The sequence below is a fragment of the Squalius cephalus genome, assembly GCF_949319135.1.
Source record: "Squalius cephalus genome assembly, chromosome: 7".
NCBI classification, from domain to species: domain Eukaryota; kingdom Metazoa; phylum Chordata; class Actinopteri; order Cypriniformes; family Leuciscidae; genus Squalius; species Squalius cephalus.
Window position 1 is genome coordinate 44552407 of NC_137128.1, and position 27363 is coordinate 44579769.

At 35.8% G+C, this 27363-nt stretch overlaps 3 protein-coding genes across 6 annotated transcripts in view; all 3 read left to right on the top strand.

Moving 5' to 3' along the window:
* pnhd (pinhead) overlaps positions 1 to 5027 on the top strand; it is an 11375-nt gene extending 6348 nt beyond the window's left edge. For both annotated transcript variants that reach the window (XM_079876867.1, XM_079876868.1), the window contains exons 4-7: positions 284 to 560; positions 707 to 888; positions 2394 to 2452; positions 4695 to 5027. In XM_079876867.1, coding sequence (XP_079732993.1) covers positions 284 to 560; positions 707 to 888; positions 2394 to 2452; positions 4695 to 4845 — 669 coding nt within the window. In that variant the 3' untranslated portion in view covers positions 4846 to 5027. The remainder of the gene's footprint in view (positions 1 to 283; positions 561 to 706; positions 889 to 2393; positions 2453 to 4694) is intronic.
* A 1205-nt stretch (positions 5028 to 6232) lies between these two features.
* On the top strand, positions 6233 to 12603 carry admp (anti-dorsalizing morphogenic protein). Its single transcript, XM_079876866.1, has 5 exons — positions 6233 to 7047; positions 8297 to 8433; positions 8516 to 8638; positions 9902 to 10094; positions 12148 to 12603. Exons 1-5 carry the CDS (start codon positions 6747 to 6749, stop codon positions 12573 to 12575), a joined length of 1182 nt encoding a protein of 393 aa, XP_079732992.1. The 5' UTR covers positions 6233 to 6746; the 3' UTR covers positions 12576 to 12603.
* A 1980-nt stretch (positions 12604 to 14583) lies between these two features.
* cib3 (calcium and integrin binding family member 3) lies at positions 14584 to 27270 on the top strand. 3 transcript variants are annotated; one of them, XM_079876874.1, is made up of 6 exons: positions 14584 to 14883; positions 15652 to 15686; positions 15983 to 16094; positions 19863 to 20010; positions 23650 to 23875; positions 24897 to 27270. In XM_079876874.1, the coding sequence occupies exons 1-6, from the start codon at positions 14833 to 14835 to the stop codon at positions 24916 to 24918; spliced, it is 594 nt and encodes a 197-aa protein (XP_079733000.1). In that variant the 5' UTR covers positions 14584 to 14832; the 3' UTR covers positions 24919 to 27270. The 3 variants fall into 3 exon arrangements, with proteins under 3 accessions (XP_079733000.1, XP_079733002.1, XP_079733001.1); XM_079876876.1 differs by having other exon boundaries at positions 23680 to 23875; XM_079876875.1 differs by lacking the exon at positions 15652 to 15686.
* The last annotated feature ends 93 nt before the right edge of the window (positions 27271 to 27363 follow it).

A 27363-nucleotide genomic window follows, 5' to 3' on the forward strand; every position in this document is an offset into this window, starting at 1 on the left:
TCACACAAAACTTTCTGCATTTCTACATTTTCAAAAAACATCACTTATTCTGATTTATAAGCTGTTTTCCTCATGGGGACCAAAAAAATGTATTTAGACAGATATTGCCGTCTTTGTGGGGACATTTTGTCCCCATAATGTAGGGTTTACCAGGACCACACACACACACATATTACAGCCAACTACAGCCATCACAGCCATCAGTCTTTTGATTTTAAAGCATCTCAAATAATGACTTGCTTAAATATCTTAGAAGCCCAACTCAGTATCTGTCCCATTACAGATGAGACGTCTGGACTCCTCCTCCTCCTCCTCCTCCTCAGCGGTCAGCGGTTCCCCGTCCTGCGGCCTGAGCTCCGGCTGTGAGCCGGCTGGGGTGCGCGTGGACCGAGTCGTGCTGTATGAAGGTCTGCGGGAGGTCGAGATCATCGAGGACTGTCACTGCGAGGCCAAAGTGAGCCAGTGTGTGCGAGCGCCGGCGCTGAGAACATATTACTCGCAGACCCCGTACGAGAGCGTTATAGACGCGGGCAAGTGTGTGGGCTCCAAAGGGGCACCAGGTAAATCACTGCGCATCACAATCAATCCCTAATAATTAATACTACAGCTTTGAGGAATGAAAGTAGTGATGTTAAATAATAATTGCTATACCCCTGAATCTAAATGCACAGTGCTCTGATGATTGCACGTCTGTTTTTCCTCACAGAGGGATTTTCATGCGTTCCCACTAAGTTTGATTCCACCCTCATTGAAACTCCTAACAAAGTGGAGCTGATCCAAACCGTTGTTCAATGCAAACTAATGGAGGGATGTTACCGCATCCCGTATGTGGAGTATCATTACGAGATCACATACAACGAGGACGGAGTCCAAGTAGAAAGTCTGAGGGTGAGTAAAGCAACAGTTGCATTAGTTGCATAAACTGAGTTTCCACTTGTGTGAATGTGAATAAAACTGGTTTGCACAACAACACAGTTCCCAGAGTTTTCAAACAGGGAATCATTTCTAATTGTAATTTCATCTCTTTTGGAAAGGTCATTTTAAAGTTATGAACGTTTAGTAAGAGTTATGTGGTCTTTAATAATGTCCTAAAAATGTTATTATTTTTACATTGTTCATAAAAAGTCTGTTTTTTCCTGAAACGTTTTAGTTGGATGGTGGTCTGATGGTTTAAAAAAAAAAAAATCAAAAGTAACATTCAAAAGTAACATTCAAAATTTAAAAAAATGTTTTAGAACGTTCAGAGAACATTTAAAAGTAACATTCCCATAATGTTTGCAACATTCTAAAATAGAATGTTTCAAAACAAATTTTGAATATGCAGAGAACTTTCAGAAAAAAACATTTTTATAACTTAACTGGAACGTTGAATGTTTTTAGAACATACGTAGATGTGTGAGCTGGGTTCAACCATCAAATGTAAATCAGTCTGGTTGTGTTTGAATCAAAGACAGGGCAAAATGTAGTTGAAAAACTAGCATAAAGGTTGTTGATGTTAAGTAATTTCAACTTAAAATATTTTAAACTGATTTTAAAAAAGGTTGAATTTACTTTCTTTTGATGAGTTAAAGTAAAGTAAAGACATATGTTCTCTTAACTTCTTGATCATGTCATTTTTTACGGTCTTTATCCAGGATCTCACACCAGTAAAGGCTTTCAGTCAAAGAGGAAATTAGTCATTTCCATGTGATCCATGCTTGTTTTCCCATTTGTTAGACAAAAAGATCAGGATCCTGATCCATTTCTTCCCCCATCCAAACATTTCCAATTCACATTTCCCTGATTGGACAACAATGAGCTCAAGTGTCGATATGCATGAAGAAGATGTTACACACTAAATAACTACTTAGTGCTAGAGAGTCCCTTACAGAGGCTATGCTAAAATGAAAGAAATGCTCAGTAACACCAAATGCTTTCATTTAATGCAAAAGCATGAATTTAACATGAATCCGTATGCCTTGCAAAGTGCCATGAAAACTGACAAAATGTCCTAAATATTTAACATGCACAAAAAAGGCTCCTTAATTCGTCATATTTTTCATTATATTCAGTTGAGCTATCAAGTTTAGTGTGACTTTAAAGTATTTGAAATCTCTATAAATGCCCTGAAAATCAGTTCCAACGATCATATTAAGTAAAAGTTCATTTCTAAAACAGACTTGATGTTAAATCTTGTCATGGTGAAGTTTAGTGCGATCTGCATTGTGCTTATTGAACAGATCTGTGTCAGATGTTCTCTGTCTGTCGCCGCTCTCGTAAAAGGTGTGAGGAGGACACAAATGGTCCCTGCAGGTGCCAAATCAAAGCACTTCGCATGTTAACGGGCCGTCCCGCATTAACAGCAGGCGCTGAGCTGATGGCTTCTCTCTCTTGTGTTGCTAATTTTCTTACAGGAAATAGATGTCGGCAGATGTTTGGGAAGCTGCACCTCGGGGAGCCGCTGTCTTCTCAGGTACACGCCGGAATACCCCACCTTACACACAGCTGAGCAAACACACACACACGTTTTATGGGGACTCTTCATAGACATAATGATTTTTATACAGTACAAACTGTATATTCTCTCACCTTGCACTAACCCAACCCCTAAACCTACCCATCACACACACACACACACACACACACACACACACACACACCTAACCCCTAAACCTACCCATCACACACACACACACACACACACACACACACACACACACACACACACACACACACACACACACACTTACCTAACCCCTAAACCTACCCATCACACACACACACACACACACACACACACACACACACACACACACACACACACACTAACCTAACCCCTAAACCTACCCATCACACACACACACACACACACACACACACACACACACTAACACGACACCTAAACCTACCCATCACACAAAACTTTCTCCATTTTTACATTTTCAAAAAACTCATTCTGTATGATTTATAAGCTGTTTTCCTCACGGGGACCAAAAAATTGCCATCTTTGTTTGTCCCCATAATGAAGGGTTTATCAGGACACACACACACACACATTATTGTACATCTATCTTTGTGAGGACATTCATTGACACAATACAATCTCAAGCTCCATACCCTAACCATTTAAAACTAAGTGCCTAACCCGACCCCTTACCCTTAACCTAACTGTAACCTTATCCCTAAAACAAGTCTTGACCCTCAAACAGGCCTTTAAAGGCTCTCAGAAAGTGAAGACCGGCCAAAATGTCCTCACTTTACTCTCTTTGTCCTCACTCCAATGGTCTAAAACGCAATCCAGTCCTCACAAAGATAGTTGTACAAGTACACACACACACACACACACACACCCTTTACAGTGCACACCAAAACACAAGAGTTTACTTTGTCACTTGTTTTAGTCTTTAAACCAAAGCAGAAATACAACAGTTTCTATTTTAGTTAGTTGTAAGTGAAATTGCCTTTGTTTTCTAATGTATTATCAAAAGTACCATGGTAATTAAATTTTTCAGGGTAGTTTTGGTGACATGATGAAACACACACACACACGTTTTAATGTTTTTTTGAAAGAAGTTTCTTATGCTCATTTAGGCTGCATTTATTTAAGCAAAAATAAAGTATACATAGTAATATTGTGAAATATTATTACAATTTAAAATAAGTGTTTTCTATGTGAATATATTGCAAAATTATCCTTCAGAAATCATTCTAATATGCAGATCTGCATCTAATTATGCAGAAACTTTATTTTTTATCAAATAAATGCAACCTGAATGAGCATAGGAGACTTACTTAAAAAAAAACTTAAAAATGTTTAGTTATACCAAACTTTTGACTGGTAATGTAAAAAATAAATGTAAATAGGATTAATAGATGAAGAAAATATATTTCCGTTGTAATTGCTTCTGTCCTAAATGAAAGATAAGTTCAAGTTTAGTGTGAATTTTCTATGAACATTAACAATTAAAAAAAAAATTGCAAATGTTAATGAACAAATGTAAAAAGTAGTTTGACTGACAAAAGGTTTTTAGTGAGGAATTATTCTTTTTGTCATTATAATGTGTGCTTTTGTTCAAAACTTGGATGAGGAAACACACTAGTGGAACATTTCGACAACGCAAGATAAAGTTTCTACAGATCTAGTTAAAAAGTGAAAGTTTCATGAGGAGCACTGAGAGATATCAAAAACTCTCAGAAAATATGATTTTCATTTAGCAAGTCATGTTTGATGTGTAGCTATATTACATCTCAATCACGTTGGCTTTTATTATTGGTTGTTTGACTAGTCTTGGATTTAATACTGACTATATCAGTGTGGATGCAGAAGTAAAAGTTACAAATACTCTATTCACAAACACATTTGTCCTGCGCAATTAATGTAATCAGCAGCTGAACAGCATTTTAAACAGATTTGCTAAAAGTATTACTCGTTATTTTAGGAGTGAAACAGTTTTTACACAATGCAAAGGTTATTTAGTGCACCTTTAAAGCTTTGGCACTGATGATTTGAGTGCAGTGAGGGTTTTGGAGATGTTCACTATGGATTGTTTAAATTAATACATTTTTAGCGAACTGTGATTTTTGTATATCTGAAATACATAACTTAGTTACCTCTGATAACAGATCACTTGTAATGTGGACCTGATGAAAGATGTGTCTTGTGAAAAGCGCTATAGAAATAAATGTGAATTGATTTGAACTGTGTGTTTCTGCAGGAGTGCGTCGGATCTCGGGGAATGTCTGCTGTGGGCTGAAGGACAGGGCAACGCTTGTGTTCCTCAAGACTACGAGAGCCACACTTTCCTCAGTCAACACGGACAGATCCGCACCGTTCTGGCCATCACTTCATGTCTATGCCAGTCTTAAACACATCGCCACCCACTGGAAGACTTCAGCGACTACATGAATTTGATCATTTGCACGGCCCTAATGTCAGGCTTGGGGTTGTGTGTTAATGAAGGGCAGTTTAAAAGCATGATGCCGTTCAAATATATCTGTAATATATGTACATTATGTAAAAAGTATTTTGTAAATAAAATCTATGTTAGAAAATCTTTCAGTCTACCATCTTTGGACTACATGACAAGATGCACTAAAGAGTGTTACACATGCAAATCATGTCTCAGCTTTAAATCACGTTACAAATCAACCAATAATTAAGGCGTTAGCAAGACATGCAAATGACAAAGAGGCGTCGCATATGCAAAATAGCCTACAAAATACTGTAATCCCAACTAAATATTTATAGAGATGGAATTCAAAGTTAGACATATAGACAGACAGACAGACAGACAGACATAGATAGATAGATAGATAGATAGATAGATAGATAGATAGATAGATAGATAGATAGATAGACAGACACACACACACACACACATATATAGACAGATAAACATATAGATAGATAGATAGATAGATGGATAGATAGATAGAAAGATGAATATGCAGATAGATAAAGTCTTCAAAGTTAGACATATAGACAGATAGATAGATAGATAGACAGAAAGATAGATAGATAGATAGACAGACAGACAGACAGATAGACAGATAGATAGATAGATAGATAGATAGATAGATAGATAGATAGATAGATAGATAGATAGATAGATAGATAGATAGATAGATAGAAAGATGAATATGCAGATAGATAAAGTCTTCAAAGTTAGACATATAGACAGACAGACAGACAGACAGATAGATAGATAGATAGATAGACAGAAAGATAGATAGATAGATAGATAGACAGACAGACAGACAGACAGACAGACAGACAGACATATAGACAGATAGATAGATAGATAGATAGATAGATAGATAGATAGATAGATAGATAGATAGTCTACCAGGGTTTAAGAGGCATATAATGATGCTTCAGTCGTGGCCTTCTTTGATTTTGAAGCTCAAAAGATTATGTGAATAAAATGAGTCACAACAACTCAAAAACTAAAATAACTGATTGCAAAAGTTAATCTTAAAGCAACATCAAAGCTCCTATAAGAGAAGAGCTCCTGCCAGCCATGAGTATATTAATAAATCTCCACACGGATCAGGGGATTCAAACACACTATAATGAGCCCTAATGAAAACAAACACACCAGATGAGAAATTAAACTAGTCTAAACCACCCAGAAAACTCACTCACAATTACATTAACTATCTATTGATTCAAACTCGACGAGGATTGAGCTCATTTATGCAAATCCAGTCCTGCGTGTTAAAATGAGGTGATTTTTAATTTGCTCAGACTCAAATCTCTATTTGAGCAGGTGTGTGTGCCATTAACATGAAAACACAGGGCGCATGCTTTCGAAATAATCGTTCCCTGTATCCCATTATCCTCGTTTTGTCTCAGTTAATGGATCCATTCTGAAGATAGTTAACCACCCGTCGCGCGCAAACCGCGCGCAAAAGACTCCTCAAGACGGGCGAAATGTGGTGCATTAAAATATCTTACCTATAGATTTAACCTTTTTCTTAAATCTAAATATATAGGGCTTATTTACAGCAATGCACATTTGATAAACACTAATTTCCTCCCAGGATCTCTCGAGGACCACCAGTCCTGTTCGCACCTCGTTAACACCGCCATTAGATTTGCTTTACATTCACTGATTGTTGATTTACATTTGCGACTAAATAGCAGCTCTTTATGGCTGTTGACCGAAGACTTTGGGCCAACATCATATAAACCGGTGCCACTCCGGTGGAGCTTCAGTTAGTCCAGTTCCAGCCAACCAAACACCGTCTCTGAGGATTTCATCATCATGTTACCTGCAGTGATCTGGATCTCCGTGATGATGGGACTCGCCATCAGCAGACCGTCTCTCAATTACCTGGAAAACCACTTTCCAGTGCAGAACGAGTCTGAAGAAGTGCGTTCCGAGGCGATTAAGAGGCTTTTGGAGGTGTTTGGGATGGAGGATCCTCCTGCTGCACTGGTTCGGGGACACAAACAGCCTCCCCAGTATATGCTGGACCTGTACAACACCATCGCAGATGTGGACGGGGTCACCAAAGACCCCTCGCTCCTGGAGGGAAACACGGTCCGAAGCTTCTTCGATAAACGTAAGATACTTTATGATTTCTTTTTTTTCATTTGAAGTGGGACAGTGGACATAACAAAGAACATTTGGGATGGAAAAGTGTTTGGATGGAGAGCAGATTCGCGTCTTCTCACAATGTGCTCACTCTAAAAACGATGGGTTGTTTCAACCCATGTTTGGGTCACATATGGACAAACCCAAACGTTGGGTTTAAAAATGTAAGAAATGAAGCCAACCGTTGGATTTAAACAATTACCAAAAATTACCAACCTTTGGGTTTAATTTTTTTTACAAATTAAACCAACCACTGGGTTTAATAAATAAATAAATAAACCAACCAACCAACCAACCAACCAACCGTTGTGTTTAAAAATGTTATAATGATAATAATAATTAAACCAACCGTTGGGTTTGTCCATATGTGACCCAAACATGGGTTGAAACAACCGAGTTTTCAAATACAAATGCAATTGTACAAAACAATAGTAGTAATTGATTACATGTTATCCGGATTATGTAATCCAAAAATCAATTACTTGTAATTAGATTTGTTACATTTAAAAATACTTGTAATCAGACTAGTTATTTTTTAGTGATTATATGGTTAGGCTAAATGCTATTCTCACAATGGCATTCAATTATTCATAATTCACTGATTCTCCCTACTACAAGCAGGTAAACAAATAATACATATATATTTTTAGTAAGTGTTTTATTTTAACATTATTTTAATTTAATTACTTTTATAATTTAATAATGGCATTTCATTAAACTTACTAGCCCTGACGTAATGTAACATTTAACACACTTCATGTTGTTGATAACAATAATGAAATATATTTTCTTTCTATATGTATTTTTATATCAATATGGTACAAGATTATCCTATTCAAATCAATGTGATAAACAAGTTGTCAAAAGTAATCTAAAAGTAGTCAGATTTCATTTCCTCAAATGTTTACGTTATGGATTAAGTTACTAACTGTAATATTTTTCATGTAATTTGGAATTAGGAACCGACTACAATTTGTAATTAATCTACACAGCACTGAATATATTTATCTACAAAACTGTGAAGTTTAACTTTAGGCATGTACCAAAATATTTAGATGTGAAGTTTTGAGAATGGCTCATTAACCAATATTGATCAGCCGCTATCCTGAATATCAAGTTGTTGTTGTTTTTTGTGATGATAGTTACAGGCCTCACTGTAAAAATGCACAAAGTACGTGTCATTTCACATCATGAATTCTCTGTCCTTCTCTCTGTAGTGCACAGTGAGCACGTGGAGTTTCTCTTCAACATGTCCACAGTGGCCAAGAGTGAGAAGATCCTGACGGCCGAGCTTCATCTGTTCAAGCTCAGACCTCAAGCGTCTCTCGCCTTCAACAGGCATCACTTCTGTCAGGTACGCTCCTATATTACACTCCCGAGGAAATCAACAAAAGTAAGTTCTTCTGGTTAATCATGGAAGTGGTGTTTCTCTACAGGTCAGTGTCTATCAGGTTCTCGACAGCAGTAAAAAGAACGTCTCGCAAGGGAAGAAGCTTCTCTCGTCCAGACTGGTTCCCATCCATTCCAGCGGCTGGGAGGTCTTCACCATCACTCAAGCCGTAAGTAGCCTGGGCTATGAACTAAAATGAGCGATTTACATGCAAAATTGTCTCAATATTGGTTAATGAGTTTAAAACTTCACACTGAAATATTTTTCCCAAAGTTAAACTTCACACTAAAACATACAACTACACAAGATATGCTCGTATGCAATTCCACATTTCATAATTAAAATAGGAATTCAACAGTATTACCAAAATATTGAGTATTTGATCCGAATGTTTCTCATGATTCAGGCATTTGTTTAAAAGTTTAGTTTTGTAGACAAATATATTCAGACTGAATTCATTCCGATTGATGAATCTGAATGTAGTGTTTAACATAACGGCCAAGCATGTGATCGGGTTGATGTGCGTTTATATGGAATATAATCATTTTTGACATGCGCACACTGCACGAATATAGCCTACAGTTTCCCACTGTTCGCGCATACGCATTCTACATTGTTTTTTAATTTTTTTAAACAGCAGACTTAATATTTATCCATTTCTGGTCGTAATTTGTAGACTATGACATATGAACTGTTTATATTTATCATGCAGTAAAACTGCCCAAAACCAGTCGTCTGTGGATGAGAATCTGAAACAAGGACTGGTGGGACGTTGTCCTGCTCCACTTCACAGACGCTGAGTCCATGGAGAATTTAAGAATGACGGGACACTCATTCATATGATACTTTATTCAACAGGAATAACAGCTCGTTCCGCGCGTCATTACTCTATTTCCACGTCATTGCACATGCGCAGTGCTTTCAGTTTCGGTTTTCAATCCGATCAAGTGTTTACATGTCGTCTCGATCGGATTAGAAAAGGAATAAACCGACCCTTTCAATCGGATCGAGCTCAATCGGATCAATTAAGGTGTTTACATAAAGGCTTTTTTGAGCCGTCAATCCGATTACTAACTGATTATTAGGTTGCATGTAAACGTAATCTCAGGTTTTGTTTAAATTGAAAGGTAGCGAAATGTGCAGACCGGTAGCTGAATGTGTTTTAGAACAGGCCTAAAGAGTTGCTTGTGCAAATACATTGACTAACTACATTTCTGTTTATTCAATTCAATTCAATGCACATTTATTTGTATAGCACTTTTCACAATACACATCATTTCAAAGCAGCTTTACAGAAAATGCATGAGTCCACATTACAATTTAGGCTGATATGTTATCAGAGGAAACTGTCTTTTCAGAAATGTACATTATGCAAAATCACAGTTAGCTAAAAATGTATTAATTTAAACAATGTAATGATTGTATCTGGAAGGTGCGGTCTTGGACGTCAGATGAGGGCAGTAATCTGGGGGTCCTGGTCTCGGTGAGGACTCTGGCAGGTCTTCAGATGGACCTGAAAAGCGTGCGTTTCGCATCAGACCGTCATCATCATCACAGCAAACAGCCCATGCTGGTCCTGTTCACCGACGACGGCAGGCGGGCGGCTTCTCTCGAGACTCCGAAAGGTTGGACATATGCATCTCTTTATTATCTCAACTGTCCTCTTAGACTGAGTACAGTCTCCTGCTTCTCATATACAGGACCTCTATCCAAAACAGCGATGTATAGACTCAAATAAATACATTTCAAGACATCTTGCTTTAAACTAGCGCTTATTCAAACCTGGGAGTTTGGGAGTCTGTGGAAAAGTTTGGGGGGGAAAAATGTAACAAGTAAATTATTTTAAAAAACAAGCAAATAAAAAAAATATAGTCATATAGTAAATAAAATATAGTATATTATTCAATTATAAAATATTTAGTAAATAATAAAACAAACTTGATTAATTTATTAAAATAAAATAGTTTAAATAAATAAATAATAATAAACAATACTTAAATAAAATAATACAGTACAGTACTATAGAGAGTATAAAAACATGCAGAAATGCAATAGAAACAGCGTTATTATACTTAACTAAAACTAAAACATATTTCCATTACTTGAAATACAATAAACATTAGCTGAAATAAAATATAAAAAAAACTTTTATATATATATATACTGTATATATATATATATATATATATATATATATATATATATATATATATATACCGGTATATATATATATATATACATACATACATACATATTTACCTATATAACATATATAGACTTTTTTTTTAAATGTCTATATCAACATTTTATAGATATTTAAAAAACTAATAAAAATGATAAAAAATACCCAACAAAATTGCTGAAACTTGAACTAAAATTAAAATGGAAAATAAAAAATGAGTATCTCAATGATGCTAAAATAACACTGAATAGAAATGATTTTACACATTTATAATATTATTTTTTTAGGATGAATTGGGAACATACTTTTAATATAGTAATATGGAAAGTATAGTATAAAAAATAAATGTATGATAAAATATATTACTAGTTAACAAAATATATATATATATGTGAAAAATACACTTTTTTTTTTTTTTTTTTTTAAAGTTAGGGGCTCCTCACACAAGTATGATCATATTTGGGGTTGGCGGCACCTAAACGCTTGTTCGTGTCTCTCTCTTGAATCCAACACAGAAGTGACTTAAACTGCAATTCATCGACTGGCCACTAGAGGCTCCAAAAGAGAGTCAATCCCATGTTAAACTGCCCAAATTTACAGCAGAAAAAAAATGTTTACAGCCTGGTACAAAAAGTGGTTTTGGTCTATAAAGTTAATTTTGTCCTTCATGACGACTGTGAGGGGGGTGAATTTTTTTATAACTCATCCGTTTAAATTATATTAAGCCTTAAAGTTCTGCATAATTAAGGGCATGGCCACTTGAGTGACAGGTGGATTGCCGCTGATGTCTCTACTAGCCGTCTGTCTGCTTTCTGTTAGCGTTATGTCACCTCCTCCTCTTTGCCCATTCGTTTATCCGGGAGTGATGCGCTGCCAAGATGGCGACGGCCGGCTCTGCCCACTTTTTATTTTTTTTTTATTTTTTTTATTTAGTCAGTTCAAATACAAAAACATTTCAGTACAATGCAAAAAAAAAAAACCCAAAAAAACCAAAATGGTTACAAAGTATTAACAATACAGCTCAAAATATTTAACCAGATAAACAAAAATAAAAAATAAACATAAACATAAGAACAAATACAAAAATATAAGTATAAAATATCAGGGCAGTTATATGTATTTGAAAAGCTTTAATATTTGTATTGTTTTTATAAGCTTTTTATTTTGTGATCTCATGTTTGAAAGAGTTTCAAAATATATTGTTAGATCAGCGTTATAGAAGGCAATATAGGAGGGTTTCTTTTGAGTTATTCTTGTCTTATGAATATAAAATTTCGCCAAAATGATAAAAAGATGACTTATATAATTTTGTTTTTCAGAAAAAAATGGGTTTTGGAAACAAAGTAAAATGTCATGAGGGTCTAAATTAAGACATCTGTTCAATTTTTTTGCTCTGCCCACTTTTGGCTTTAAAAATGCTCTTCAGAAACCTACGGGTGACGTCACGGACACTACGTCCATATTTTATTCTAACCTGCACTCCTCTTTCTCTTCAGGTTCAGATGATTCTCCCGTTGGAGCAAGTCTCCCGTTTCCCAGCCTCCCTCTCCCCGCGGCGGCCCGTCGAAGCGCTCGATCCGCAGACTTTGACGACAGCGCAGAGAAGATGCCGTGTCTGCGTCTGCCTCTCTACGTGGACTTCGAGGAGATCGGCTGGTCGGGGTGGATCGTGTCTCCGCGCGGATACAACGCTTACCACTGCAAAGGCTCCTGTCTGTTTCCCCTGGGTCAGAACATGAGGCCGACCAACCACGCCACGGTCCAGTCCATCATCAACGCCCTCAAACTGACCAGAGGCATCGAGACGCCCTGCTGCGTCCCGGACAAACTCTTCAGCATCAACCTGCTGTACTTCGACGACGACGAGAACGTGGTGCTGAAGCAGTACGATGACATGGTGGCGGGAAGCTGCGGCTGTCACTGAGAAACATCGTTCTTCTGTCAAAACTGTTGAGGATTGTTTAAACTGGACTTTTGTGCAAGGATGAAATTGTAAAATATGTAAATAGACATGAAATTTTAATATATGGAGGAGATTGAGTCGGTCACTTGTAAAAGATGTAAATTTGTACATTGCATGTTGTGAACTATTATAAAGTCTAAATAAATTCTTACACAAAAATGATGGACGAGGGATTATTTTTATTCTTGTCATATATTTCAAACACAAACACCTTTAAAAGGAAGATCAACCAAGCAGAACATTTTTCTGCTTCGGCTGTCACTGAGAAACAAACCTGCCAATCTCTGAGGTGTTGAGGATTCCCAGCAAGCAATTTTGCGTTTAAAAGACATCTAATAGCCGTCCAAACACAGCTTTGACGTCTAGGCTAAAACAAAGCCAAATTTGGGCTGTCAGTGAAAATTGAATAGACGTGTAAACCATCGCCCGAGAATAGACTAGTTATCAATTAGATAAAGAAATGAAATGAGTGAAGAAATGAAACCAAACACCTTGTAATCACTGTTTACTTTGCTGACATGATGGAATATCACACATCTCGCAAGTTATTTTGGCAAAAACTACATGTAACCAAATTCAAGGTTATTTTGGCTAGAAGTGTGTTACTCATAGCCGGACTACATAGGGTCTATAGTTAACCTAGATGGTGAAATGACGGATATTGCTTGCTGGGTTGCCAGCGTTTATGCTGTGAATCTCACTGTAAAAAGTGAACAGTTGGATCAACTTAAAAAAAATTACTTCAATTGGTAACACCTAAAGAAATTAAGTTTTCTCAACTTAAATTATCACGTTTTTCATGATAAATACCAATTGAAGTAATTTTTTTAAGTTGATCCAACTATTCACTTTTTACAGTGCTGGACTGGACTTTTGTGCAAGGATGAAATAGTAAAATATGAAAATAGACATGAAATTTTAATATATGGAGGAGCTTGAGTCGGTCACTTGTAAAATATGGAAATTTTTACATTGCATGTTGTGAAAGTCTAATATAAATTAACAAAAATGATGGATGAGGTTTTATTTCTGTGGTTCGTGCCATACATTGCAAATACAAACACCTTTGCTCTGTTATATACGGCATCTGATCTGATCTGTCCATGTGTCTTCCCATGGGATCATATAGGAAAAGGGCCAACAAAAGCAACAGGTGACAGGTAGAGTATCGCCTCCTATAGAGTGAAAGTAAAAGAGAGAGAGAGAGAAAACAAGAGGTAAGAAGTAAAACAGCTGCAGGGCTTCCACAGGATCAACTGATACCGTTCAGCTTCTGTGCCAACCAATTAAACTCACAATGGTCAACTAGTGCACGAATGCTTGCATATTTAATGCCATAATCGAGATGCATATTAACACAATACACCAGGCTGCTTTTCACGAGATCTCTAGTCAAAACTTTATCAAGAAGATTACTGAAACCAGGATGAAAGAGGTGAATCTAATGCCTGGGTCACATTTAACTCCTCAAAAAAAAAAAAAAAAAAAAAAACATAATTTTTTTTAATGCAAAATATAAACTTAGCATAGAATATATTGCTTAACTGTCTCTCATACACACACACACACACACACACACACACACACACACTAACCCCGACCCCTAAACATACCCATCACACAAAACTTTCTGCATTTTTACATTTTCAAAAAACCTTTACTTTATTTTTATACCAGATTTACAAATGAGGACGTCCCTAAAGGAAGGTTTTTTGGAGATTTTGGTCACTTCTGGGTACAAATTTGTCCCCAAAATATAGTTAAGTAGACACACACACACACACACACACACACACACACACAGGCATTATGTTATTTGAAATTGTAATCCTATTTCACAATATTACTATTTTTACTTTATTTTTGCTCAAATAAATGCAGCATTTATGCCAGCAAAATTACTTTTTATGGTTTAAACAGAGTAAAAAAAAAACAGGTCCTTAGAAAAACAATGTCAGGTTATCAGTTTTTGCTGTGTGTGAATCAGTAATCTGACGCTGTTAACCCGCTCTCTGTTTGACCGACAGCACGCATTCACGCCAGAGAGAGACCGCCATTCATGGCAGCTAAATGATGAAATACTGCCATTATAAAAGAACTGAAGGCCGACACCCGATCTGCCGTGTCTCACCGAGGCCTTTTGTGCCAGTATTTCATATCTGAAATATCTGCTGGCATACGCTGCAGACCACAGGGAGTTTGCCATGGCACTGCGAGGATGGGGAACAAACAGACCATCTTCACAACCCAGCAACTGGACGCATATCAGGTCAGGCCATCTGAGATCGTTATTCTGGATATTGCACAACCGTTCAAAACTTTGGGGTCGGTGAGAATCTTCAATGCTTTTGACCAAAGTCTCTTATTTTCACAATAGGCTGCATTTATTTGATCAAAATGATACACTTAAAAACGACTGTTTTCTATGTGAATGTACTGTAAAATGTCATTTATTCCTGTGATCGAAGCTGAATTTTCAGCATCATTACTCCAGTCTTCAGTGTCACATGATCCTTCAGAAATCACTCTAATATGATGATTTGATGCTCAAGATCAACATTTATTATTATTATCAATGTGCTGCTTCATATTTTTGTTGAATCTGTGGTACATTTTTTTTCATAATTCTTTGATGAACAGAAAGTTCAAAAGAACAGCATTTACTTGAAATACAATATTTTGCAACATTATAAATGTCTTTACTGATGTTTGCAACATAAAAGCATAAAACATTTTTATTTTTTAAATATCTTACTATCCCCAAACTTTTGAACTGTGTATATCTCACCTGCATCTTAAAAATGCAAATACATTTGAAAACTGTAAAAATTAGTGCACTTTTGTGAAATAGTCTATATAGCCAGGTTTAAAGTTAAAATGGTCAAGATACGAGTGATATTAAAACTGTTATGGCTATCAGCTATATTCATGAATATGTATGAATGCTTTGCACCTCATTATGATTTTCCTCAAACAATAAAAAATGAGCATGAATGCCGCTTTGTAAATCATTGCATGTTTTTGCTTCATTCTGAAGGACTGCACTTATTTCACCAGAAAAGAAATTCTGAGGTGAGATACGCAGTTTTCATAAAAAGATACTTGTGTGTTTAATGTGGCTGAAGCTGAAAAAGCCTCTAAAAAAATGCTGGGTTGTTTTAACCCAATTTGGGGGTCAAATATGGACAAACCCAAACGTTGGGTTAAAAATGTAACCCAACGGCTGAGTTAGTCCATATTTGACCCAAAGTTGAAACAATCCAGCATTTTTTAGTTACTAAATCAGTGGCGCCCATGCATAAACAGTATGAAGATGTCATATAGGTCTACTTCTATATAATGTCTTCATGCGTGTTGTCTTTCCCCAGACTGTTTCACCGATACCGTGATTTGGCTCCGCAGCTCGTGCCGCTGGACTACACCACGGGACCGGACGTGCGTTTGCCGTACGAGCTCATTGGCAGCATGCCGGAGTTGAAGGTACAGCGCATCTCATCTGTGTTCCTCATCTATTATGAAACTCCTACTAATTGATCGCAGTCTTGGTGGGGTTATAAGCGTTATCAGATCCTCGCAACTCAAGAGAACCGACAGCTCAGTTTAATTTGTGAAGTATTAGTGAAGAGGAAACAATCCTGCAGCATTTGGTTGAGAGACACAGAAACAGACCTTATGCAATATATATGATACACTGTTTTAACTGTCTAGAGTCCCGGTGAAATACCACTAGTAAAGTATTAAGATTTTCAGAGGTGCCGATTTCATATGAATCCCTACGACATGAATAGTATGAGTTTTCTTTTAGTTTTTTTTAAGTAAATAGGAAAAAAGTAAGCACCGTCTCTGGGATGCAAGCAAAATGTAAATAGGCCCTACCCAGCCAACATTTCTATGTGAGCCCCATGTGGGTTTTTGATGGCCCTGCATGGGAAACCCAAATGGGGCCGAAAGAAATTTGTCCATGGCCCCGTGTATATTTGCCCATAGGGACACATAATGGGTCCATAGTGGACTCTAAGTGGTGCTAATAATGGGGCCGAGGTGGGCTGCACACAAAAACCTTATGGGGCTCACATTCGTGATCACACTGGACCACAGTGGGGGAAAATTAAGCCCCATTTATTCATTTCTTTAAAGATTCCAGTGGGTCAAATAATTTGCTACTTTGCAAAATTCACGTTCAAACCACCCCAAATCTGTTCAAATGCTTTATATATGAAGACTTCAGATGCAAAAGCCTCTAAGTGCCATCTGAAATTTTCTTCTAGAATGATCATTTTTATCAAGCTTGTATGTTTATGTTCAGTTATTTCACTTTAATGGCAATGAAAATGACCCATTAATTGTCATTAAAGTAAAATTACTGAACTTAAACATACAAGCTTGAAAAAAATGATCATTTTAGAAGAAAATTTCAGATGGCACTTAGAGGCTTTTGCATCTGAACTCTTCATATATATATATATATAGGCTAGCCTATATAAACCTGTCCCTGACAAAACAAAGATTTCCTAAAATCAGCTGATTTTATGTGGTGCTCGATACATTTTCAAATTGCATTATAAAATATTTCAGCTGTAAAGAAAAAGACTTGAACTCGGAATGTGTAAATCATGTGTTTTTTTATTTTTTTATATTGAACTTTAAGATAAAACCTCTTGAAAGCATCAGGATAAAAATTAGTGATGTTCGGTTCTTGAGCGAATCGTTCTTTTGAGCCGGTTGAACCCGAGTAATATGAAGTAACCGAATCGAACTTTAGTTTCGGGTTGATGACGCACAAGTCCGAAAGAACCGGTTCGCGGAAATGAATCGGACTTGACATCAGTAATTCAGATCATCGACTTTAGAGAGCTCCATGAAATCAAATTAGTGTGTTTCAAAATCTTTCAGAATTATCCAATTATATAAAAGCAACAGTAAAACTTGGTAAATATAAAGTCAAATATACATATCTTCTTACCTTGAGAGAATTTTATATCCCTTGATAGTAGGGGTGTAACGGTTCACAAAATTCACGGTTCAGTTCGATACGATACACTTGTGTCACGGTTTGGTTCGGTAAGTTTTCAATACAGAAAAAGAAAGAAATGCCAGAGAAATTTCCTTGATTTAATTTTTTTTCATCTTTTTTTTAAAATTAAAACTAACATCATAAAGTATGATTTTTTTTACTTTGAGCAATTCTGGAGCTATAATTGACTCTTCTTAGGAGCATATAAAACAAAACAGCTCCTTGGAAAAAATGATATGTAATATTGTAGTAGTTATAAACAAAGGTTTATTTTAGTTCAGGCAGCAACTGTATTCATAATGTCAAAATAAAACCGACATAATGGGGGTGACAGATAGTTTGTCACTATCCCTGTCTCTAGGTCCTTTGATGTATTTATGCATTTTTCTTTTGAAGTGTATTTTCTGTTCACTTTGTTGCAATGTTTCCCCTTTCTTGTTTGCCTTTGTTTCTGACCTGTCTGTTTCCTTATGATTAATCAGTCTCAGGTGTTCCTCGTTTCCCTCTTGTTATCCTGTGTTATGTATACCCTGTGTTTCAGTCTTAGTAAGTAAAACTGTTATGTTCCTTCTTTTTTGTTCCATTTTCCTGCTTATGGTTCTGATTTAGGCCTCAGTTTGGATTAACTTTGCTTTTAGTTTTTAATAAACTTTGCTGCAAGTGAATTCTCGCCTCTCTTCTTCCTTGCTCAAATGTAGCAGAAAATATACAGTACTGTGCAAAAGTCTTAGACATGTTAATACCCCCCACCCCCCCAAAAAAATGGTTTTAAGTCAGTTCTTCATATCTTTTGCTGTAGTGTGTCAGTAGGAAATATCAGTTTACATTTCCAAACATTCTTTTTGCCATTAATTGTAATAATCCAGTGAGATTTGTGTATGCACAAGGAGTCTGACAACAGCCGGTCTGATCTGATCTCACCATCATCGAGTCCGTCTGTGATTACATGAAGAAACAGAACAAACTGAGACAGACTAAATCCAGAAGAACTGCGGGAACGTCTCCGAGACGCTTGAAGAAACCTTCCTGCAAAGCTATAGTACTGTGAAAAGCACTGGCACTTGTGTTAAAATGCTGTAAAGTGAGAATGCTTTCAAAAATAAAATCACAAATTGAATTTATTTATGATTTAACTTCTATTAACTAATTCAAATCAATATATGGTGTAACGACCCTTTGCATTTAAAACGGCTTTTGTCCAGGTACACTTGCACATAGTTTCTCAGGGAGCTTTGCAGGAAGGTTTCTTCAAGCGTCTCGGAAACGTTCCCGCAGTCCTTCTGGATTTAGTCTCAGTATTAACATGCCTAAGACTTTTGCACAGTACTGTATTTAAAAATAAAAGTCCATAAATACAACAAAGGACCACGAGACAGGGATCGTGACAACGTTTTTTTTTTCTCAAATGAAAAGGTGGGATTTGCAGGAAGTCACACGTCAATCATTGTGGCTCATGGGGAAGGTGATGAAAGTGCTTATCCTTTGAGCATGCATTTTGTAGATACATATAAATAAAAAGAGTAAAGGATCATGGATTATTATTATATATTAAATTATTATATAATCATATAAAATAGGGATGCACGATATATCGGCCACCATATCAGTATCGGCCGATGTTTTCGGCTTAATAAGAAAATTTGGCTGATATATTAAAGCCGATAAATAGTGAATTATTTCCTTCAGATGAGACACTTCAGATGCGCACTGTTCAACATTGAATTGCTTGAAATATGATTGAAATCACTTCGAAAAAGGAAAATACAGTGAAGTGCAACATGTGCAGTCATATCGGGAACATAATATTATAATGAGAACATTATAATTGTGTGTTTTTAATGGTGAGACTTCAGGCTCTCAAAAATTATATAAAAATGTGGATTTAGATTTATCGGCCAATATATCGGTTATCGGCTCTCAGATATAAAGAATTATCGGGATGTGTTCCCGATGTTCCCAAAATGTTCATATCGGTGCATCCCTAGTATAAAACAAATGGAATAGCCCACTTGAAATGTAATCAATTAAATATAATAAAGCCCATATGTGGCTCATATGGGACCCTCAAATAAACAATGGGCAATTTAACTGGGGCCCACACTGAGCCCATGCCCAGATGACGCCCATCTAACCCAGATAAAACCCATGCGGGGCTCACATGGACATGTTGGCTGGGAAGTTAGGAAATGCATGTCGGCTACACATTTAAGAATAAAATGTCATCTTTCATTTAGGATAATCCATTCAGGCAGAGGATCGCTGAGGTCTTCTCAGAGGATGGAGAAGGAAACATGACTTTGGACGACTTTCTGGACATGTTTTCAGTGCTCAGTGAAATGGCCCCGCGGGACCTGAAGGCGTATTACGCTTTTAGGATATACGGTCAGTCTTAAGGTGCGGTCACGAAATCTCGTGGGCAAAAAAGGGTCTATGATCTACTTGTCAACAGCGTAGCATGTAAAGCACGGCACTAAAGTCACTTTCAAATGAACCAAGCAGTTTTGTGATGGACAGCGAGGCAAATTCACATGACCAACTTGAACATGAGCAAAATTTGTGTGTGGAAATGTTTCGTCCTCACACAAACAACCTAACGCGGGGCTAGTTGTAACACGCTTGTTTTAAATACTTCCACACATGCTTGGATGCCGAAACTTTGTGTATTTACTAGTTGCCATATCAACACTATATAGAAAAAAAAAATCCGCCAAAATTATTATTTTTTTGGAAGATATCCATAGACATTTATTAAACCATAGCAAAAGTAAATTTCTTACTTAAGTTAATTTCTCATCTCTATTTTTTGTGTTTATTTAGATGTTATTTAACAGTTGAGATAGTTCTTTAATGCTTCGCTAACTAGCAGAAGACACTAGCAGGGTTTAAATCCCAGTTGTGCAGGCGGGGCATGTTGTCACACTTCGTTACAATGTGCCCCTATTAGAAATATGCTATTCTATTCTATACTTTTATTAATTTTATTGAGAAAACGTGAGAAAAAGGGGCATGTTGTCACATTTCACTTCCATTCTTTCGTGGTATATCAAGAAAAAAGTATATACTGTATTAATAAAACAAAAACACATAATTGTACTAGACGTGTGAAATTAATGTGGGAAAAAATAAATACTTTTCTGAACCATAAGTAGATTTACACAAACTGAGAAAGTCAAAAAGCGTTACTTTGTGCCCCGCTCTCCCCTAACTACTCATTCAACCATTCATTATAACTATCATAGAATGATGGATGTAACTGAATAATAATCACTCGATTTTCTGACTGATGTTCTGTTTGAAAGAACCAGTGTTTAGTATTATTTATATGCTATTATATATTTTTATTTTTATGTTTCTATTTCAGATTTTCAGTTTTCAGTTTATATTTGTTTTTTGTTTTTTTTACTATTTTTGTAAACATTACTATTTAGGTTTAATTTATTTTTATTTCATTTATATTTAGTATTTAGCTATTTTAGTGTTTTAGTTTTTATTCCAGTTATTGATTTTCATGTTTCAACCTTAACTAAGCAACAATTAGAAATGTTGCCGTGGCAACTAAATGAAATAAGTTTAAGTAGGCCTATATGTAGTTTATATGTAGAATTCAGAAACTCTTGTTATTAGCGACACTGGTGGCCATTAAGTGAACTGCAGTCAGTAACTTACTGCTCGTGCTCGCACTCGCGAGTCTCGTGCACAGGTAACGTAGGCTACAAGAGACGGAACTTGATTCAATGCCCCGGATTACTTGGCGAAGTTCTTTTTCTTTTCTTTTTTTTTTTTTACTTCTTTTTTTGCTGAGAAGTAAAAAGAAGTTGGGAAAACCTTAGTTTGCTGTGATATACAAACATCCAGACGCCGAACACTCTGCTGAGAGCGACGTTTAGATGAAGATGATCTATCAATAACAAAATAAGCACACATAAATAACAGCAGTTCAGAAAGCATCTGATCATATCGATGTGAATATGTTTGCACCAGCTCTGCGAGGTAATTAAAATTACACTGTTATGATAGTTGATTATAAAGTAGCCTATATTAGACTGTATAGATCTGACTATGTGAGAGTAGTTTAAATTAATCCCCTTTCTTTGCATAACACATTGACATTACTGTACAGAATGGCTCTTTCTGCATTATCCTGAACATAAGCATTAATTTCATGCATCATTGAATGTCAGTAGCGCGCGCAACCGTCACATCCTTTTGATTTTCCCGGCAAAAACGTCCCGAGTCCTTCACAGAAAAACCAGTCTACAGGCTTGATCGGGGAAGGTCTCGTTTAAAAAAATAAATGCTTTAAAAGCTGTTCACACATTACCCGATTAATACATGAAAATTATTAAATAGAACCTTTAATCTAACATGTACTATTTTATTTGTGATTTTTCAATGAACAAAATCGTTTTTAATAATAATCCTCAAAGGACATGGTGGGGAGATAAGTCAGTGCATATGAGATCATTCGATACTACCTGATCTCAATCTTCTGTTCCTATTCATGTAGAGATGAACCCGCAGAACCTTAACTGACACAAGAAGATCAATAATTCAGACGTTCATTAAAGTGGGAACTGCTTATGGAAAGCTCTGTTCATATCTGTGTTCGGCGGCTGTCTAATTAAAAGATCTCAGAGAACCTGATCTGCTGCTGTCTTCAGAAAAGACTCTGTTCTCATGCAACATTAACACGGGGTAAATGATAACGCTCTCAAACAATAGCGATCAATGATGGGAACAATAGAGTATGTTGAAATTATTCAGACTGACCACACAGGATTAATTGTTAAGAATGTTCAAAGCATAAAGTTTACAAACGGGTTTACTGTGGCATACTATGGGTGTCTTGTATGAATAAACTGTAAAGAAAATTACACTGTAAAAAAATTTTTTCCGTAAAATTTACGGAAAAAAAAACTGGCAGCTGTGGTTGCCAGAAATTTACCGTAAAAAATACGGTAGCAACATTTTAGGCTTTACAGACATAATTTCAATTTACAGTAAAAAATAAATAAAAAAAACCATTTCATTATCTTATAATGTTAATTTACTGATCTACTGAAGAATTAATATCTGTTTTATACCATTGTAATACACTGACAACCACCAATCACAGCAGTGATGAGAGTCACATGATCAATCAAAGCTCATTGCAAGCAGATTTTCCATAAGAAAATTAATATTTTTATATAGATGCTGCACAGTGTCATTCACACGAACACTAAACACCATCATGGTAACACACATGGAATTTTAAAAATGCAATAAACATTAATTTAACAACATTAAATGTAACATAAACCCCAAATGTACATAACTGATTAGAAAAAGCTAAGAAAAACTATGAAGAAACAGTTATTTCAACAAAAATACATCAAATGTGAAGTGTCACGCAGAGATTTGTGGGAATGTCAATTTAAGGTTTCTCACTTTTAATGTATTTTACTGTAAAATTACATTAAATGTACAGTAAGATCTATCACAGTTATTCACAGTATATAGTACGGAAACTTTCGGTTAGCCTATTAACAGTTTTTTACCGTAGCATTTTTACAGTCTTTTACCATTAAAATCATGATCATTTTTTACAGTGAAATAAATAAAACGATATTTTCTGTTCTAGTTATTCTAAAAAATGAATCACGTCAAGACAAATAAATACACATTTAAAATGGGTTCATTTATGTATAAAAAGTTAACGGTAACAATCTGGACATTGATTTCTTTTGATTTTTGCATTGTTAAATGTCTTGTGTCTGTTAAAGGTGCTAACTATTATTATTATTATTATGAAAAACAACTTCTAAAAGTATTTCTTTAAGCCAGATTTTTTTTTTCTGCATAAAAATTAAGCAATTGTCTAACGCTTTTTAAAAGTAATTTAAAAGTTGCATTAAAAGGTTTTATTAATTTATTTTATTTGTAACTTAAACTACATGTTAAACACAAATTAAGTGATTTTCATGATAAATAATGTTCATTTTTATTTGCCCATTTTAATAGTGATTTATTTACTTGCAGAACTCGCCCTCGTCTCGTTTCTCCCTCTAGATTTCAACAACGACGACTTCATCTGTAAATCCGACCTGGAGAAAACCTTAAACAGACTGACCCGCAACGAGCTGACCGAGGATGAGGTGAGGATGGTGTGTGAGAAGGTGATCGATGAAGCTGATCTGGACAACGATGGTCGATTATCTCTGGAGGATTTCCAGCACATGATCGTGAGAGCGCCTGATTTCCTCAGGTAACAGTTGAACACACACTTTTCTGTTCAATTTATTTAGATATTTTATTTGATGGTTTTCAAATTAAATATTTTCTATTTAAAAGGAATATATTGGTTTAAACATAGCATCTGTGGTTTGAATATGTTGACTTGTCCCCAGTGGCAGTCTGTGTAACTCAGCATTTCTAAGCATAATATGCATAACAAATAAACATGACGTGTTAGCATGAAACTGCTGTGATACTATTACTTAAAGTGCCCCTGTAGTCAATCATATTATCCCTTAAAACTCATGTTTGATCACCAAAATTACATATTTAAAAAAAAATTCCTTGAAAAGTGTCTTAAAATAGCTTGAATACACGCTTGCCTCATTTAGTATGCACGGTTCTATGAATATGCAAATGAGCCCCGCCTCCACTCACTCACTCAGCTCAGAGATCCACTGGTTGACGATCACACGTTGATCTGATTGGTTACAAGGTAGTTTGTGACGTCAGAAACACCAGCGATTTCAAAGCGTGTTTTTGAGACTGTCTTTGGTTCACTGCAGTTTTAAGGAGGAAATACTCAGCAATGCTGTCGACTTATGAATTTACACATGCTTTGTCTTAAAGCATATTAAAAACACCACACAGACACATAAACAACATTAAAAGCTGGATTTTCTTTAACCAACTATGTCTTTAATCTCATGTAATGACCAGATAAACTCTGGTAACTTTCACATGACCTATACTTTTTCATTAATGTGCAATATTTGTCCCCTCGATTTTATTTTCAAGGGCATTTTTTTACAACTTTTATTATGACATATACAGTTATGACCAAAAGTCTTCACCCTTTATTCAAACATTATTAAAAATGTGTGAAATATTTGCTTAGTTGTGCTTGGATTGTTTTATTTGTGATGATGCAATGAAACATAAATTTTGCCAACATAATTTTTGACCAGGCTGTTATACAAAGACATGCAGTTATACAGATGCTTTTGATAAGAGCTTGCTTGTTAATCAGATCTTAATCTTCTGGCTTCCAGCACCTTCCACATCAGGATATGAAGATCACCTGACCAACAGGACATTAACTTTCATAAGACGATGTAAGAACTTTCTCTGCAGATTCAGAAGTCAGGAACAGATGGTGTCGCGCACGGTAAAATTTAAAATAAAGTAGACACCTGTACTAACATCAGAAGAATATTAATGTTCAAAAATAAAACATAAGAATTCTTATCTTGAACATTAAGACAAGCCAATAATGTGCCTGAAAAGCTTATTACGCAGCTATACTCATCTGTCAATATTGAACACACACACAGACACATCTCTTAAAAGAATCTTGTTTTAATAAATCAAAAGTACAGATATCTACAAAAACTGTAGATCAGTTTTTCAATGTTTTAGAAAGTACAGTACAATTTAAGTAGATCTCTTTTTAGAGTTATTTACAATTGTTTCTTTTCTCTTTTTTTTTCTTACCAAAAATGTAATTTAACCAATCTCCCCAGTAACCTCACAATCGACGAGTGAAAACAATGGTCGTATAAAAGAATCCGTAAATGATATGGATGACAGTCGTTTCAAATCAAATCAAGAAGTACATGAGACAAACTAGACGGACATACTGCTCAATAAACACTACATGACTGCAAAGCGTTTAAGACAGAAAGCGGTACCTGTTCGCTAATGTTCTTTTCCACTTGGTTTGTCTGCATATCAAATAAAAAAAATTTCGCCAGCTGTCTGTTATAGTTATTTTTGCATTTTATTTGATCACTTTAAAACACCCTAAGGCCAGATTAAATCACATCTAAGGTCCATTATTACAACCAAACATGTCTTAAACCAGTAGACTGTCCTAAAGCTCAGAACAGAACACTAGACATGTGGCGGTCAGACGCTTCAATGTGCAGAACATCTATAGAAAAAAAAAAAATATACAGACACAGACAAAACATACAGGAGGTCAACAGTATCAACTTCATGATGCATAGATCCAAAATGAAAGATCAAGTATTAGTTATTAAGACAAACGGCAAGTATTATTATACAGGGAGAGTAGAGAGATGCTATGGGTACATACAGACCATCCGTTACACCTCTCCTAACATGAAAGAATATGACAAATATGAGTCAAAAATATCATCGCCTCGAGGTGGAAAGAGAACAAGGTGCAAACAGAAAGTCGTTTCAAGTTGGTCAACATGAAGCTTGGAAAAGGAAAAGTGAGTGTGCCTTATTGCAGCAAGAAGAGAATTTCATACGCCTCTGCCTCGCAGGAAAAACATGTGCTTTCCTAATCTCTTTAAAACACGTTCAGGTCATATTACACCCCAAATCCAATGGAAAAATAGATATATTGCAAAAAGAACAATTTCAATTAACGTCACAAATTCCCATTACCGTAATGCATCCGTATTTTACTCTATAACAAAGAAGGTACCATGATATGCAAAGTAGTTAATATTTATATATTATATATTTTATTTAATAAAAATTTAAAAATGCATTTATTTGCATTGCATTAATGAGAAAATAAACTGGTTTTGGGATGAAATTTGACTTGAACGTGTTCTTGTCAGGTTTTGGGAGATCGATGAAGAGTTTGTTCTTTCACTCAAAGCTAACAGGGGTTAAAGATTCCTGACCTATTGCTGGTGTGCATTAACCCACTGACATGGTTCATTTGACTACAAAACGTACATTTGAGTATACTGCAGTACAAAGACGACAACTGCACAATTTGTCAAGATGAAACGGGTCTCTTGTGATGAACACTGAGAAAACAGTGTGAAAGCTCATATCAAACCAATAAAAAACAACAAGAAGTTTGTCTTTGAAGGGCTGTACAACTCATTTCTTGCATTAATTATAAGCATGTCAACACAATATTCAGAAATCAGGAATGGTGGATTATTGTATTCTAGGTAGTTAAGCCTGTTCATGTGAACCAAATCCGTTCTGTTTTTGCACTGTGCCACCCAAACTAATGCTGTGGGACTGTAATTCATGTGCAGTCCATCCATAATACATCAGACATATTAACACATTAACAATTTGATTTATTCAAAGCTGAACAAACGGCATCAATAGAAGCCAATGCTTTAAACTAGCTTCGGCTCGCTCTCAGGAAAAGACTGGTGTAGAAATAGTCCTTACATAAGATGATGCTTTGAAAACGTTTGGGGGAAATGACAACGCCTAACATGAATTCGGCAGGTTATAACCATGTAAAAACACCTGTCTTTATGATGCAAAATGATCACTATGTGGCACAAACTACACACAACACAAAAGATACTGATAAAGTGCATGGACGTCTGTATACGGGAGGTGCTTTCTCAAGTATAGCTCTGCTTTTCAGGTCACATACTCACCCTTTCTCATTGCTTTTGGTTACTCATAATTAATTAATACTACAAACGTAGGAATTTCTCATTCTTACAAGGGCTACGAGTCAGTTTACACTAGTAGATTCAATTCAAGTGTTTTTAGTCGAGGAAC